Source organism: Linepithema humile, chromosome 2, assembly GCF_040581485.1.
Source record: "Linepithema humile isolate Giens D197 chromosome 2, Lhum_UNIL_v1.0, whole genome shotgun sequence".
Classification (NCBI taxonomy): Eukaryota; Metazoa; Arthropoda; class Insecta; order Hymenoptera; family Formicidae; genus Linepithema; species Linepithema humile.
Window position 1 is genome coordinate 25,856,874 of NC_090129.1, and position 15,111 is coordinate 25,871,984.

Genomic DNA, 15,111 nt, shown 5'->3' on the forward strand with positions numbered 1-15,111 from the left:
AGTTTACATCTATATAAATAACTTTTTGCCAACGAAACTGCTCCAGTTTGATAAAGCAGATTTATCAAGTGCACCAATAACATTTCATTTCCGCTTTGACATCGGAGATGTCCCTGATCAAGAATTTCTTATTTACAGAGAACGCAATATCGATGATTGGATTGTTTTATCTTTATTTTTATAAAGGTATATGTCTTCGTGGAGGTAATATTAATCAAGAAAATAATCAGTTAAATTAAGACTGCTTTATTGAAGTTAGCTTCATTTTATTTGTGTGTATTCTCTTTCGCAAAATATATTAAATCTTTAAACATTTTCTTGAAACTTGTTCCGCTCGCGGAGACATTGATTTCTTGCGACCATTAAAATTACACACTGTATATACATAATATTCACATTTTATCTTATAGAACCGCTTACAACACATTACATTAAGTTTCATGCGTAACAAAATGACTGCTATATGATCGTATATGAGTAAAATAAGAAGTTCTTTGGCCGTCGTCACGAAAAAATATATTGTGAAGAATTTCAAAGATTCCGAGTATCTAATCTCAAGCGTTAATCGCAGGTACCTGAGTTTGAAATTCTTAGGTTCTCTGTCAACGAAATTCAAAGAATCCTAAGAATTCCATTATACATTTTTGCAAAGGCAGATTCTTCTGTTTGAACTTTGTGTAAATGCCGTAAATCCATTCTGGAAAAGCTATTTCTCGATTTTTACAGTTTTGCATGATTTTACTCTACTCTAATAATATAGTTAAGACTAGTATCGACATTTATTCTAATTGCAGTTTTAACCCTTTCGCCACGGAGAACTTCGACGCGAGAAGCACGATATGTACATCCAGCTTATAATAGTAATGAAGCTGTAGAATAAAGTATGACGTGATGAGTACAGACGAAAAAATTACAATATGACACACGCGAATTGCTGAGCTCGTATCTGAAAAATTATTACGGGAAAAAAATTTAGCCGTTGTAATGAAAGGGTTAACGATTTTTCATTTCCTACGATTGCGTCGCGAAAATGAATATCAGCGTACAGTTGATCGATAAATCTTTGACATGATATGATGTCAAAATATGTACAAAGAAATTGCATTACTTAGCACAAGACACTTGGCAAGAAACATTAACGCTAATTAATTCGCTTTTAAATATTGCATACGAGCGGGTAACACGAAATTCTTTCCCACCTTCGAAAATATAAAAACGACGATCGCGAATGATCAGTGATATAATTGCTCCTCTTCGTTGGGCTTAATTGCAAATAAAGATTTTCCTGCTTATTTGTTTTTCTTAGAATTTATTGCGCAGGAAATCTCACTTTAGGCCTTATATATTTCGTTAAAATATGATTCCCAATTATATAGTAATCGACAGTAAAAGTGTCAAATCTATTATATTTATCTAATTTCCGCGATTTGATTCATTTATTTTTAAGAAAATAAAAATTTGATTCTTTTAAATTCGGAGCTTAGGCCTCTGTTTCAAAATCATAAAGTACTGACTGCATATTTCTTTAGTTTCAGGTATCTGAGCGATGAGGCGGAACAGTGATACAAGTCTTCCTTTGGAAAAATCAAAATATTTATGAAGATATTCGATGCGCCATCAAGTTACTATAACTTCAAAAAAAAAAAATAAATCAAAATATTTTAGCGATTATATTATAAAAAAGAATATGCCGTATTTAATTCGTTTGCTTCACTAGACTCGCTCATCACTGTTCCGCCGAACGGCAATCGTGAATCGTGCTATCCTGCGCATTGAAAATCGGCGAGGTAGCCACTCGCCGATTCCGGCTCGTTCGCCTGCTTTACGAAGAAGCTATTCGGAGAAAGAATTGTACGTGGTCCCGCGCACGATCATCCCCGTTGATCGTCATCAACACTGCGTCTGGTCGCATTCGTCGTGGGAAGAATCGTCGCCGCCGCGTTTGATGAGCACCCGCGTGTGATTGTTGTGATTGCCGGACCGATTGCTGGCGGCGATCACCTGCACGGTCTGGTGCGGCTGCTGCAGCAGTTGAGCCTCACTCGACAGTCGCTTGCAGTCGTCCATCGGTACCGCCGACTCCGTCGGTTGATAATCACACCTTCTCCTCTCCCGCCATCGGACCTGCGGTCGAGCGGATAAACTGAAACAGTCAACGTTCCACAATGGACTCGACTCGGGCACGCTGCTGTCACTGGCACGATACGGACGAATCATACGTGTCTTTTTTTTTTTTTTTTCCCTCTTTTTTTTTTCTTCTCTTTCGTTCCTCTCCCTCTTCCCTTCCCGTCGACGACACATGATTAGTGGTCCGTTGCGGCATCGCACCCGGTTGCACATATCCATGTCACGCGGTGTATGCGCTGGTTAGTACGCGTGTGAGTTAGCACGTGGATGAGTTAGTCGCGGAGCGGAGCCGATCGTGTGTGTTAGTCCGCATCGCACCATTGACGAGTCGTGCATACGGGAATTTCAATCGCGGGGGGAATGTTACTCTCGCGCGTCAAGCGCAAATTCTCGTTAAAATCGAAAGGGCGCGCCTTTCATCGTTCCTCAACGGAACGTGGAATTGCTATTCTAGGGTTTTCTACGGATCACTATTGCAGCGTAGATCAACGAAGTTCTGTATTCGCGATTGCGAAAAATTGGTGGATTGAAAAAAATTGGTGGAATATCATTTCACATAATTGTAAACTCTTCGAAACCAGAGGTTTCACGCAAATTTGATTCTTTTTCTATTTTTGAATTTTTGAAATTGAGAATGATTCTCAATTTTTCTATATATAAAATAAAATAAAATAATTCCGACATTTGGAATTTGAAATAAAAAGTGACAGTAGTCTGTATGCTCTGCGCTAATCTTTAAAATTACGTATTTATATAGACGCGCAGATAATTTGCGCAATTGTCAATTAAACGCTAAGTGGAACAATTAGTGATACTGCTGTTCTGCTGTTCTTTATCGTGTAAAAGAAATTAAGATAATCTCTCGAGAAAAGCACAAGGAAACATGCTGATAACGCCGAGAAATAGAAAAAAAAAATCCAAGGGTAAGTTAATGTATGATTTCGAAGATAAGGAATTCCATTTCACGAAATGACCTTTCTTTCAATCCATGTGTTCTATGCTGATTATGCTATTATTTTTTTCAGGTGAAAAGCCAGGCAGAGGCAATATTTAGGTCGAATCGGTTAAGAGAATGCTGTACTTTTCGTCAATATTGCATACCGAGACGGTTGTGGCGGTGCAGGAGTTGGCTCGTTTTCGCAAAAGGGCTCTACCATCCCACTTTCTCTTGAATTGCGCTATTACCTGGTGACACCACGAGAGAAAATATCATTACTGGCACGAAGGTTGCTCTAAGGGTAGAAACGGCCGTTTCTGTAGTCAGGAACTTACCTCGCCGTTGCAAAAGCAGAAAAGAACAGCCACACAGAGACCCTAGAAAAGAGAAATTACATTTTACCTCGATATGAGCCTGGGGAGAAGTTTCCAAAGGAAATTCCCATCTTTATTACACAATTCCGCATCAAATAGATATAATTCAGGTAAATTTTCATATATTGAATTATTTAATTACATGGTACAAAAATTAAAACACGCTTTCGTTTATTTCATTATATGTATATTGTGATATTGTGTGTGTGTACGGAAAGTTATAAAATATAATCGGAAAGTATATTTTTTAAAGTCCGTTTTTTCATGTTTTTTTTTAAATAACAAGGATGCTTTCCAAATTACAGCAAATATTAGTTAAAATTTACCTGGAGTGCAAATGTTCATGGAATACAACGCATAAGTATTTTATATTTAAAAATTATTTATATTTATATATTGTAAATTTGAGTGCTTTTTTACATATCTTCGCTCTATTTGAAATAACAAATGCTTAAATAATTAGTAACAAAAAGATCGTGCAGATAACTGATAAATTCTTTACAATGTTCTCACTATATGCAACATTGTTAAGACATGTGCGCGTTTTAATAACTGTGTTTTCCAGATATAAACTAGTTACGCCGAGGGCGTTCGAATCCCAAGATAACTGGTTCACTCGATAGAATCGCTCAATTAAATTGCGATTCTATCGATACAATTTTGTACGACACATAAAGTGATTATATAACAATGCAATCACGTCGTCAATGAAAACGCAGTTCTGCACAAAATTTGATTGCTCCACTCAAAGACTATATAAAGATTATTACTTTCGATGACAATTTAGAAGAATGTCTTTCGCGTGTATTTGAAGTTGAGAAACTTGAAGAAAGATTGAAATCTTTTTTAGAATTCTCGATATTAATCAAATTTTGTCTTGATTTTTAGCATTTTTCTGATATTCTGTAGAAGGAAAGTTTATTTTACCAATTTATTTGTTGGAATGGCACATTTTATCTGTGAAGAATTACAGAATTATAAGTGAAAATTGATCAAATATTAAATCTGCAGTGACGTCTATCAATGTTGTCTGACAAAAGATAAAATTTATTTTATTACATTGTTTGTGCGCTTAACATCTCATATAAAGAATTTACGAAATATTCAATTTATTAAATGACGCACCGAATATCTCGAAAATTGCCTCGAATCAGTCGGCAGCAATAGCGAACATACAGAGAACAATATGCAGAGAATTTCCCATATGTTGTCGAATATTATCTGATGTCATCCTACGCACATGTTGTTAAAGCACATGCAACAACGCACAATACAAGTTTTTGAGAACAGCAAGCTACGGTTGTTACACGATCCGCGGTCGTTTATAATTGATCCGCTTTATTTTAATTGCAAAATGATACATGAAAGCACCAACCTGAAAAGAAGCGGTGAGCGCGGAAAGGACTTCGTAAAAATGCTCCCAAGGATGCTTCTTTGGCGGACGAAACGGGATCACCAAATAGTGCAGACCTAAGAGAGGTACCAGAAGTAACGTGGCCCTGATAACAAGATGCGAATATATCAATCATCGTATGCAAACATACAAAACGCGGGAATTTTCCGCTTAAAAAAATTCTAACTACATGTGTCATTTTAGTGTGCAAAACGAGAAAAACCTGAAAGCTTGCAGCAGGCCTCGTGAAGGGCGCGTTCCGATGGCGGGGCCAGCGCGCAGTTTCATGAGGAGGACTCGCACGATGTTAAACAGGAAAAGCAGATTCAACATAGTGGAAACGCATACAGGATAAACCAGCACGCTCATATAGTTTCCCTCATTGATCCAGCACCTAATGGTAACAGTAATCCAGTAATCGAATCGTTAATTCGTGAACACGAGCCGATGTGGCTAATATTCCCCCGTGCATTTCATACTTGTATGCATTTATCTGCTTTATATATTTGCGTGTTTTTTTTATCATGGATATTTTTCAAACATGAAAATAATATTCCGAATTTTAACGAAGTATAATAACAAATTCCCGACTTTTTTTTTCAAATATTAATTACCGCGTACGCATTTTGCTGCCAAAAAAATGAATGAAATATTTATCGCTTCGTTAAATTATTTTTAGTATTGTTTCTTTTTTTTTACTGAAACCTCCCGGGAAAAAGTTGTTGAAAGAATCGCTTGGGCGCATAGCTTCTCAGATACTAACAGCGGATGCAAGTAGTACATTTTTAACGATTTTATCAATAAAGAAACAGGAAGCAGAAAGAAAAGAATCCGTGTGCATCGAGAATTGATTGCCTCGATTCTTGTTATACACCCAAGTACGTCCACATCATTGTAGACGCTTAATATAAATTGCTATTCTAACAAACTTGATAGAGGAAAAGCTTGAAAAATGTCACTCTCGTGAGAAGCTTCCTGTAATAAATACAGAAGGCAGCGGAAGAGGCGTAAGCAGATTGGAAAATCGCTTCCAAGTTTTGCGCCACTGACGCCCGGTTATAGTTAACGTTTACCATGTGATTGAGAGTGCAACAGAAATGTGTCGACGAAAATAGACGAGCTGAGAGCCAGGAGTAGCGGATGCTGACGTCGGGACTGGAACGATTCGCGAGAAGGTTCCTCTCGACAGTAAAAATAAAACCTTTTCTTCGATAAGACAATATACGAGTCACTTATATATCGGAACGACGGATGCAAGTCATAGCTATATTTTTATCGAGACATACGAGTCACGTTTCTCTCGAAAAAGTAATAAAAAAATGAGCGATTTCGATCAGTTTCAATTAACCTTTCACTATTGACAAAATCACTTGTTCGATATAACGATTCGCGTGCTGCGAATAAAGAAAATATTGTTGCGCGAAAGTTTTGTGAATTTCCATATCCACGATAGTGATTGACTTGACTTGAATATGGCATTATTTTCATCTTGACTTGATGCTTTATAACGCGGTGCCGATATAGCTCGTTATCACGCCGTTTATTTCATCAATGTTCCGATACGTTTCAATCGACGTCGCTCGTAAAGCTATTCGTATACACATCCGCGCAGCATGTTTCCGGCGTTTGGTGCAAAGATTGAATGTCAGTCGTATCCTCATGTTACGCCATTTACTGAAGCATGTACTGCGTCGAAATAGTCTTCAAATAAATTTTGGCATCTATATCGAGTTGTGATTCCAATTAGCCGATAACAGCTGTCATGTTCTAACAATGTCGTATTTACGTCGCAAATATATAATCATGTAATAATATCGTGAATGAATAATTTTTAAGTATATAAAAATAATCGATATGTTGCCGTTTAATTGTAAAAATTAATTAGTTTTTAATCCGAATATAAAAAAATGAAATTACAACGTGAGAAAGTATATATATTAATATCTATTCGACTATAAATAATGAACGCACATCTAACTTGTAAGATTTACGAGATCGTTAATTTTGGTGAGTAATGCAATTTTTTAAAAGTTAGTGAATAGCGTCATCAAGTTGTGTTAATTGCCTAATGTATTTATGTACTTAAGATTTTCAGAGCGTGACATGTCGTATTCAATATTCGAAATCCGTAGAAGTTTTAAAGTCAAGTGACAAACGTGAATCGAGGGGACTTTATTGTACTACGGTGCGATAGACCATGACGTTTCGACCACGTTTCGGGTCGAAATTGCACAACGTGGCGCTTTCAAATCATTTCTATTAATTCCACCAAGTACATGCTTCTAGTTTTCTGGCCGGTGAAACCTTTATACGTATTTTCGTGTAAATTCCAGGCTGCGAAAGCCGCCAGAGAGCTCACAACGCTAGAAACTCCCAACTAAATAAATCATTGTACTCAATGCGAGGCAGGCACGATCCTTGACGAGCCGTTCTCTGAAAAAGTAAATGAGCAATTCTGTTTTCCTTACTTTAAAAACCCGACTACAGAAAACATACCGCTCGTTTACGTACTCGAAAATCCTGATTTATTTTCGAGGATTTTCTCGTAATCCTTAGCGCGGAAAGAGGTACCGATATATTTTGGAAAAAATGGGCAAAATGTTCTATTAACTTTTAAAAGTTTGAAAAAATTACAATTTTAAGATTGATAGAAATATTATTTAAAAATTATCTTAAAAGGGTCAAAATTACAGAAATATGTGAATATTATATAATAATAATATTATATAATGATAATATTATATAAAATTTTAAAGAATTTCAAAGATTACAAAGATTTTGTAGACATTTTTTTTCATATTTCTTGAAAAAAAATATACAGGCTCATAAAGTAGATGATGTATCGTTATTTTTGACAGATATGAAAATATTTTATCTTATTTTACGGTTCTGCCCCTTTCTGTATCTTGTCCTTATAGCGGTCCCTCTCGCGCACAATTTCGCATTTTAAAGGACACCAAGATATTCACATACAGGTTATGTATACGCTACACGAAGCTCTTTTTTACGGCGAGAAAGGTTTCTGCAGTAAGTTATGTAAGCTGATCCTTCTATCGTCTATAAAAAGGTTTCACACAAAAAGGTCGAACGTGACATTTAGAAGGGTTTTAGATAAAAAAGGTCTTCAGGATCGCGTGTACTGTTTTCTTACGTGATTCATCATGACTAAGCTAGGATCGAACAAAATAGGAACGTTCCTAATGCACTTCCGCATTATTTCTTTGATCCTGTCTCGTTCCATAATTTATCATCATGTGCAACACGGGGTATATAAATAAATTGATTGATTAGCGATATTTTGTATACCTTTGATTTTTCTCTCTTAATCAAAATAAATGTGTAAAATAAATAACCAAATAAATGAGAACACTTTGTCTATATATTTGATATTAAATTAATTTATCTTCATAATTTTTTAACAAAGCAAACAAATTATTTATCAAAGTAACGAGGTGTTCGATCAATTTTAAGTCGTGGACACCGCTAATTCGTTTGCATCAAGTAGACGCATTTCGCGACGGGTATATCGACAGTTTTCGTCCAGCTGTCGTACGTAATGGAACGGTAACATGATTGTCGCACCATGGCTTCGATCTCCTACCTCGGCGCATTTAGCTACCGTGGCATCATGGTGCCGGACATACCCAATTTTACCGTACGCGACTGACCGCATGCTCTTCTTGCTGAGAAATTAGTGTCGACCGGCGGCACCCTTCCCGCGGTCGACCGCTGCCATGGGTCAATAGTCTCCTTCAACGGATTCCAAACACTTCAATTAAGAGACTCGTTTCATTTCCCGGCTGTTTGTTTATCGAAAGAACAGCTGGCGCGCTTTTATTTCAAGCGCGTTTTCTTAATTTGGCACTGTCAAATATTTTTATGCGCCATGTGCTTCACCAATTAAAGAATTAGTATATATATATATATATATAAGAAAATTTCCATTTTTTTTTTTTTTTTAACTCCAAAATTAAAATGCAATCATTAACAAAACAATAATTCAACGAAGAATTAACTCAGAATACATATATTATTTGCTATTAAAATTTATGCGACACGCAAGTGTTTTAGCATTGAAAAATCTCGAGTCTTTTTTCGAACACCAAACATTTGCGTATCGCACAAATTTGAATAAGCAAATGTTCTAGCAACATAATTTTAAAAAAAAAACCATTAGCGATAAGTCGATACTTACTGTTCGGTGTCTTGAGGATTGCTACTGCAGGCGCGCAATATCGTATACAAGGTGACAATCACAGCTGGCACTGGCCAACCGAGTCCCATCAGCCAATTCACTAATTTGTGCTCGCTAGTGAATGCGCTCACTAGCAGAGTGTGCAAGTAGAAGCCTTCGCAGAGCATCCAGGCGTAGTTGGTTAATAGAAAGTAATGAAGGAGCACGTGCAGGACGCGACATGGTATCTGTAAAGCAAGGCAGTTCATGAGCGTCCTTTCAAAACCACTCAAGTCTCGTTCGCATGCAAAGTCAATCAGAGTAATTGTATCATCGGACTTAAATGTGATACGGCCATATCTCTTAATCATATACTCGGTAGCTTTCATTTCTTATGTTAGTCGTATAATTAAATACATTTTTATTTCTAATGAGTATATATATAATCGTTTCATTCAATTTATCAAAAAAGATATTATACTTTTAATTCAATACATAATCATTTGAATTACTTCTGTAACGTTGCAGACTCATTTTGTTTTGAATAAACGTAATCGTTTATCTTTTGTATATTTTAAAACTCTCATAATTGCAATTGTATCGATTAAGTTTGAAACGCAGCTGGATATTAAATTCTCTTGCATCTAACATTACACATGGTATCGTGTACTTATGTTTTCAATACGTACGCCGTTGCTAAGTAGTAGATCCGTATTCGCTACTATAAATTTGTACCAGCTCAACCACAGAGCATTGTTGGCTGCGAATGAAGCGAACAGATTCATATGCAGCGTAATCCGTGCGCATCTGAGAGATCTGTATGCAAAAAAATGGTTTAATTTCGTTTCTCTCAAGTCTTCTCAATGAGCCCTAATTTCATGCTTTAGAGTAATAAAGAAGGATTTAAAAATCATCTGACTAAAGAGAGGGAGGGGATGAATAAGGGATATCCGTCTAAATTGGATCACTGCTTAAATTGTGAATAGCTCGAGCAGACAGTGGTTTATAACAAGTATTTTTAGCGATGGCACAAATTCAGCAACGTCTAACATTTATTTATTATTAAATTGATTATTGATAAAATATAATTAACGTCTTAAGATTTCCAGAAACCAATTCAAATTATGTACTTTTTTTAGACCTTTTAAAATTTTTTTAATCTTTGCCAACTTTTCAAATATCTAAAATTTATTATCGAATCTCTCCTAACGAAAGTATCACATTTTTCGTTCAAATTAATAAATTGTAAATTTTTAGATAATTTAATTTGAACATAGAATATTTTAGAACGTAAAATATTCCCAAAGTAATTAAAGAGTTCTGCTATTAATATACTTGCAGCGCGCTTACAAATTATAATTCACTGTCGAAATAGCGAGGATAATAACGACGATAAATTTTTAACTTACCGGAAATACGTGAGAATTCCTAAGGAAAGCAATAGCGCAACCAACGATATCGCGTATCCCACCTCGTAGATTCTATTAATACTTTGCTGCCACTGTAAACGTGTTATGAAAAATTTAAAACTTCGTCCACATTTTGCATCAGTGCGATAATTTTTAGAGTGGTGCCTTAATTCTTACTAATTCATGCGGATGACGCGAGTTACAATTCTATTATTCTAACAGAATATTTTGCAGTTTCAGGTTGTGAATCGAGGTAGCAGAAAACGAGTATCCTGAATCTGACCCCGATCATTTCTTTGATTAATTATCGTGTCGTTGCTGTAATCTCGCCATACGTGTACTGCGCAAAAGACCGACTATCATTTAGGTTTGTTACGTAACAATTATTTTGTAAGTATATTATTTCCGATATACTGTACATTTAAAAGTAATGTAGTCCTGAATTTCTCATTAGACGTTATCAATCTTAAAATTGACGAAAAGAAGAAAAAATGGAAAAATATTACATAATTTAGTTCAGAAACTAACATCGCAATTGATAATCAAAATGTTAATATAAATGCGGACGATAACTCTGCACTTTTACGCCTCGGAACGCAAGTCTCTTGGGTCTAGGAAAAAATCTGCTTCCGGCTACTGTTCAGTTCCGGATGTAATGACTTTCTCGTGTCGTAACGGCATCCCATAGGGCTATTCAAAGTTGAAACTAGTTTGTGGATGGAAGTCCAATTATACGGATACCAGAAGAGATCGAGTAATTTCGAAGCTTCGATGGAAATTAGTGCGTTCGATCGCATTCGTGTCTCATCAACCATAAATTCATTATCCTTTTATCTTCTTTTCGCATTCCAGATTTGTAGGAATGCAATTCGCTCAGCGTTGTCGCTTTAAAATTCATCCGCTTGCGAGATCCTCCGTGCCCTCGCGCTCCCCCGCTCTTATCAAGCCTCATACTTCCTTTACGCTGGCGCATGCAAATCTCGCCGCATCTGCAAAGCAAAGTCGGCAGGTAATAGGGCTCCGTAACGGTGTCCTATGTATGACAAATGTCTGCCAGGCACGAAGTGTTTATAGGACTCGCCGGCCGGAAACCCGTCGCACGATCTATACCAAAGACAGCCGATCCTGGAAATTTAATCGAGCGTGCCCCGACTTCGGCGGAAGGAAACGCGAGAATCCGGATCTGGTCCGAAAACCCGGCCGGTATAAATCCGTTCGTTAAATATGTAAAGCGAGAGGCAGACGCGCCGGTTCGCGTACAAAAGAACCCTATTTCTGTATTTATTAAAGCTGGGCGATGTTAGCGAGCCTAGAGAAAAGCATTAACCTGTTTGCTTCCGATGAGGTTGAAAAGCAACATTATTCTTAACCGCCATCGTGCCAACATCGCGTTACTTATTAACGCTACGGTCGCACGAAAGCTACAGGTTCCTGCGCTTTCATGTTCTCGCACTATTTATGTATGAGGCACCGCAGGTTAAACCGCGCGCAAATGCAAATTGATATTTAACTCTCTATAAATGCAAAAATATTTACAGCACCGGCTATTATGTGAACGCTCGCAAGAAAAGAACGAAAAGATTGATGGAAAGAACAAGTCTTTTATGTTTTTTGGGTCGAATAATTTTTGCAAATTTATATTGGCTAATTTATGAGATGAGGGATTAATTCATGCAGATTACGCTCTAATTAAAAATCCTGTCTCTCGTTCGCAATTGCCGTTCGCCAAAACAAAATTATGACTAATGCAACTATAAAGCAGCAAAAACATTGCACTAATCAGATTGTTAATTTGTAATAAAAAAAAAGAACATTAAAAAATTAATGTTTTAATTTGAGAATTTAAGTAACTCGCAAAGTCAAAGCGTATGAAATATGCAGCGTGCAATTGAAAATTGAATACGGCGAGTTCATACGTTTAATCTAGATGTTATATTATGATCGAAATTATAATTATGAAAATTGGGTCTCCGAACCGCATAGCTTCAAACGCGCTACTATACTAGCGGACCGCTAAATAATTCATGAAGTCCAGATATACGCAGTCTCTGAGTACTCCCGTATTCCACTTGAGGTTACACGGCACTTGATAAGGCAATAGTATAGATAAGTACGAAATCGCGAGGGTCTCTTCTTCGTTCCCGGACAATCGGATTAACGTGGGTATTCGGAAATTATACCGCTATTGCATGCGGGGACACGATAAATTTTATCAACGCGGACAAACGATAATTGTGTTTCCTACCGCTCTATTCTTGGCTTATTATATATGTGTATCGATAGCATAGGAGATTATATTGTACATTCTATCTCCCGCGCTACCACGCTGGTTGTCGTCTATATCCGTGTTAATATTAGGAGACAGATGAATTCTGTCGTATCTGTCATTTTGTCGAATTGAAATGCTATCGCTATTTGCCGATCGCATTAGATTCGTGCAAACACGATGAATTCAGTTGAATGACAATATCGCTTGTATATCGTCGATTTAATGACGTGCAATTGCAAATTTAAATAATAAATCGATATTAAAGTAATTCATATCACTATTTATTAGTCATGCGAATTGCGGTGATGCGTAATTATAAACATTCATACATTTTATAATCATTGCCGTATCAATTTTCAATTGAAACGAAATTCGACGTATTGAAATAATAGAGAAAGCTTCTATCAAAATTGTAATTAGCACATTTCCATTTAAATGGCAATTATTTCCTAGAAGTTGCGCGAGTTTCACATACGTCGGATGACATCTATTTATCAATGCATCTTCTTGGAAGCGCTAAGGGCGTTGCATCGTGGTTTATACACCACACACCGGACAACAATGCATCGATCGTTCGTCCGCGCACACGCACGTGTGCTCCATTAACATTCCAATGAAATAAATTACTAGTTTCTGATGGCAGATAATGAGCGCCCGGTGCCCCCGCCCCCTTTTCTACCCATTAAGTATTTTGTTTTATAAGACAAAAGATCGCGTTTCTATTTTTTATTTCTATTCCCATTAGCAACCCCTTCGAATTGTTGAAGATTCTTTGCTTTGTGCAAAAGCTAAACTCAATTACACGAAGAGTTTACGTTATAGTTATTCGAGCCATCTGAAAGTAACGAAACATCTCTAGCTTTAAAGATTTGAGGAAATTTGAGGAAAATATCCTCGAGCAAGCGCCCGAGATTTAGAAGAAAGTTACTTTAGGGATCTCCCAAGAATTAAGTTTCGGAGTTCTAAATAGATGATGGATCTTCTTTACTATCTAAATAAAGGTTAAGACAAGTGGATTTTATCAACTCTTTAATTAAGACGATAGTCATATTGCATTAATTAGTAGATTATAAGCAAAAATGTAATTGTACTGTTTATACCTAGAAAAAACAGTATTCATTGTTTAATATCTCATAAATGTCGCGTGACATTACACGATGATAATAGCATTGTAAAATCTTGTATAACGATTTCGTGATGATTCAGTTCAGTTCCCTTCCACGATGGCGAGCGTCTGTAATAAACGTCTGTCACAAGTGTTCTGGAACTTTATTCCAACTCGCTCGTAAAGTAATCATTTCTTGCGAAACTTAAGCGATGCGCATCGTCAAACGACAGCGAAATGGAAGTAAAAAAGAGCATTTTGTGCGCACATGCCATATTATCGATTACGCGATTACGCGCAAATAGCGCTTTCGGATATGCGCTTTTAAAATAATTGCCAAACAAAAGTGAGCGAATTGGCGCCGATGATGAGAATTTCACTCTATTTGCATATTTTCGGGCAAACGAGAGAAAGAGAGAGAGAGAGAGAGAGAGAGAGAGAGAGAGAGAGAGAGAGAGAGAGAGACTGCTTCGATATAAAATTACTGTCTAATTTTAAGTGGACTTATTTGCGCAAACAGTCTCGTTTATTTTCATGCGTTAATATTTACGTTAAAGTCCAGATGTGCAAATGTTAGAAACGTGGATCAGTGATCACGTGTAAACGTTCATTATACGCAAAGCGAGCGAATACAAAGGCTTTTGTTGTACCGTCGCTACCACTACAGTACAGGCACAAAGAATCGGCTTCATTTGTAAACGTAACGGCGTGTACGCGGCGTGAATTCAGCTCATGTCAGACACGTGTGAATTAAAAAACTCTTGGAATACCGCGCTGTCTCAGCGAAAGAAGCGTATACGTGCCACGTATTCCGTAATTTGCAAAAATAGATAAAGGAGTATAACTATATTACGGCGTATCATTAGCGGGGTTTAATGAATCCTTTCGCTGTTTCACATTCCGCCGGATGGCCGCAGCGAAACTAGAAGGGATTAAGCAAACAGGCGGATTACCGTGGTAGAAATTACTCAGGCAGATTACCGAACAGGACACAAGAATGGAGATGCCACATGCAAAAATATATCCTCTCTTTCAAGCTTTTCTTCTAAGCCGTCCGACCTCATTCTCTGGACTTGAAAGATAAGTGCGCGTCTTATCGTCGTTCGTAAATAAGGTAGCGCAGAGGGAGTATTTTCCACCATTTCGAATCCCCTGCGTCTCGAGCTCCTTTGCATTACATGAATGACAATTTCGCGAACCGGCGGGAGCAATCATGTCTAAATTATAATTATGCAAATCGGCAGACTTGGATAATATCCAAATGTCGAGTGAATATTTCACTTTCTTTTTTTTCTCATTTTTGCGATCAAAGAAAAGCTGTAA

At 37.0% G+C, this 15,111-nt stretch overlaps 1 protein-coding gene and 1 long non-coding RNA gene across 7 annotated transcripts in view; one reads left to right on the top strand and one right to left on the bottom strand.

The window, feature by feature from the left end:
• Positions 1 to 230: 230 nt before the first annotated feature.
• LOC105669971 (calcitonin receptor-like) overlaps positions 231 to 15,111 on the bottom strand; it is a 111,245-nt gene continuing 96,364 nt past the window's right edge. For 3 of the 5 annotated variants that reach the window (XM_067349647.1, XM_067349651.1, XM_067349650.1), the window contains 8 exons: positions 10,415 to 10,506; positions 9,695 to 9,821; positions 9,027 to 9,253; positions 5,055 to 5,225; positions 4,814 to 4,937; positions 3,400 to 3,441; positions 3,229 to 3,312; positions 231 to 2,124 (listed from right to left, as the gene is read on the bottom strand). In XM_067349647.1, coding sequence (XP_067205748.1) covers positions 1,891 to 2,124; positions 3,229 to 3,312; positions 3,400 to 3,441; positions 4,814 to 4,937; positions 5,055 to 5,225; positions 9,027 to 9,253; positions 9,695 to 9,821; positions 10,415 to 10,506 — 1,101 coding nt within the window. In that variant the 3' untranslated portion in view covers positions 231 to 1,890. Of the gene's footprint in view, positions 2,144 to 3,228; positions 3,313 to 3,399; positions 3,442 to 4,813; positions 4,938 to 5,054; positions 5,226 to 9,026; positions 9,254 to 9,694; positions 9,822 to 10,414; positions 10,507 to 15,111 lie in introns of all 5 variants that reach the window. The other 2 variants (XM_067349648.1, XM_067349649.1) reach the window with 2 other exon arrangements.
• Positions 2,228 to 8,036, top strand: LOC136997982 (uncharacterized). 2 transcript variants are annotated; one of them, XR_010888555.1, is made up of 3 exons: positions 2,228 to 3,548; positions 3,744 to 4,917; positions 5,036 to 8,036. It is a non-coding gene; the product is annotated as an uncharacterized lncRNA (long non-coding RNA). The 2 variants fall into 2 exon arrangements; XR_010888556.1 differs by having other exon boundaries at positions 4,004 to 4,917.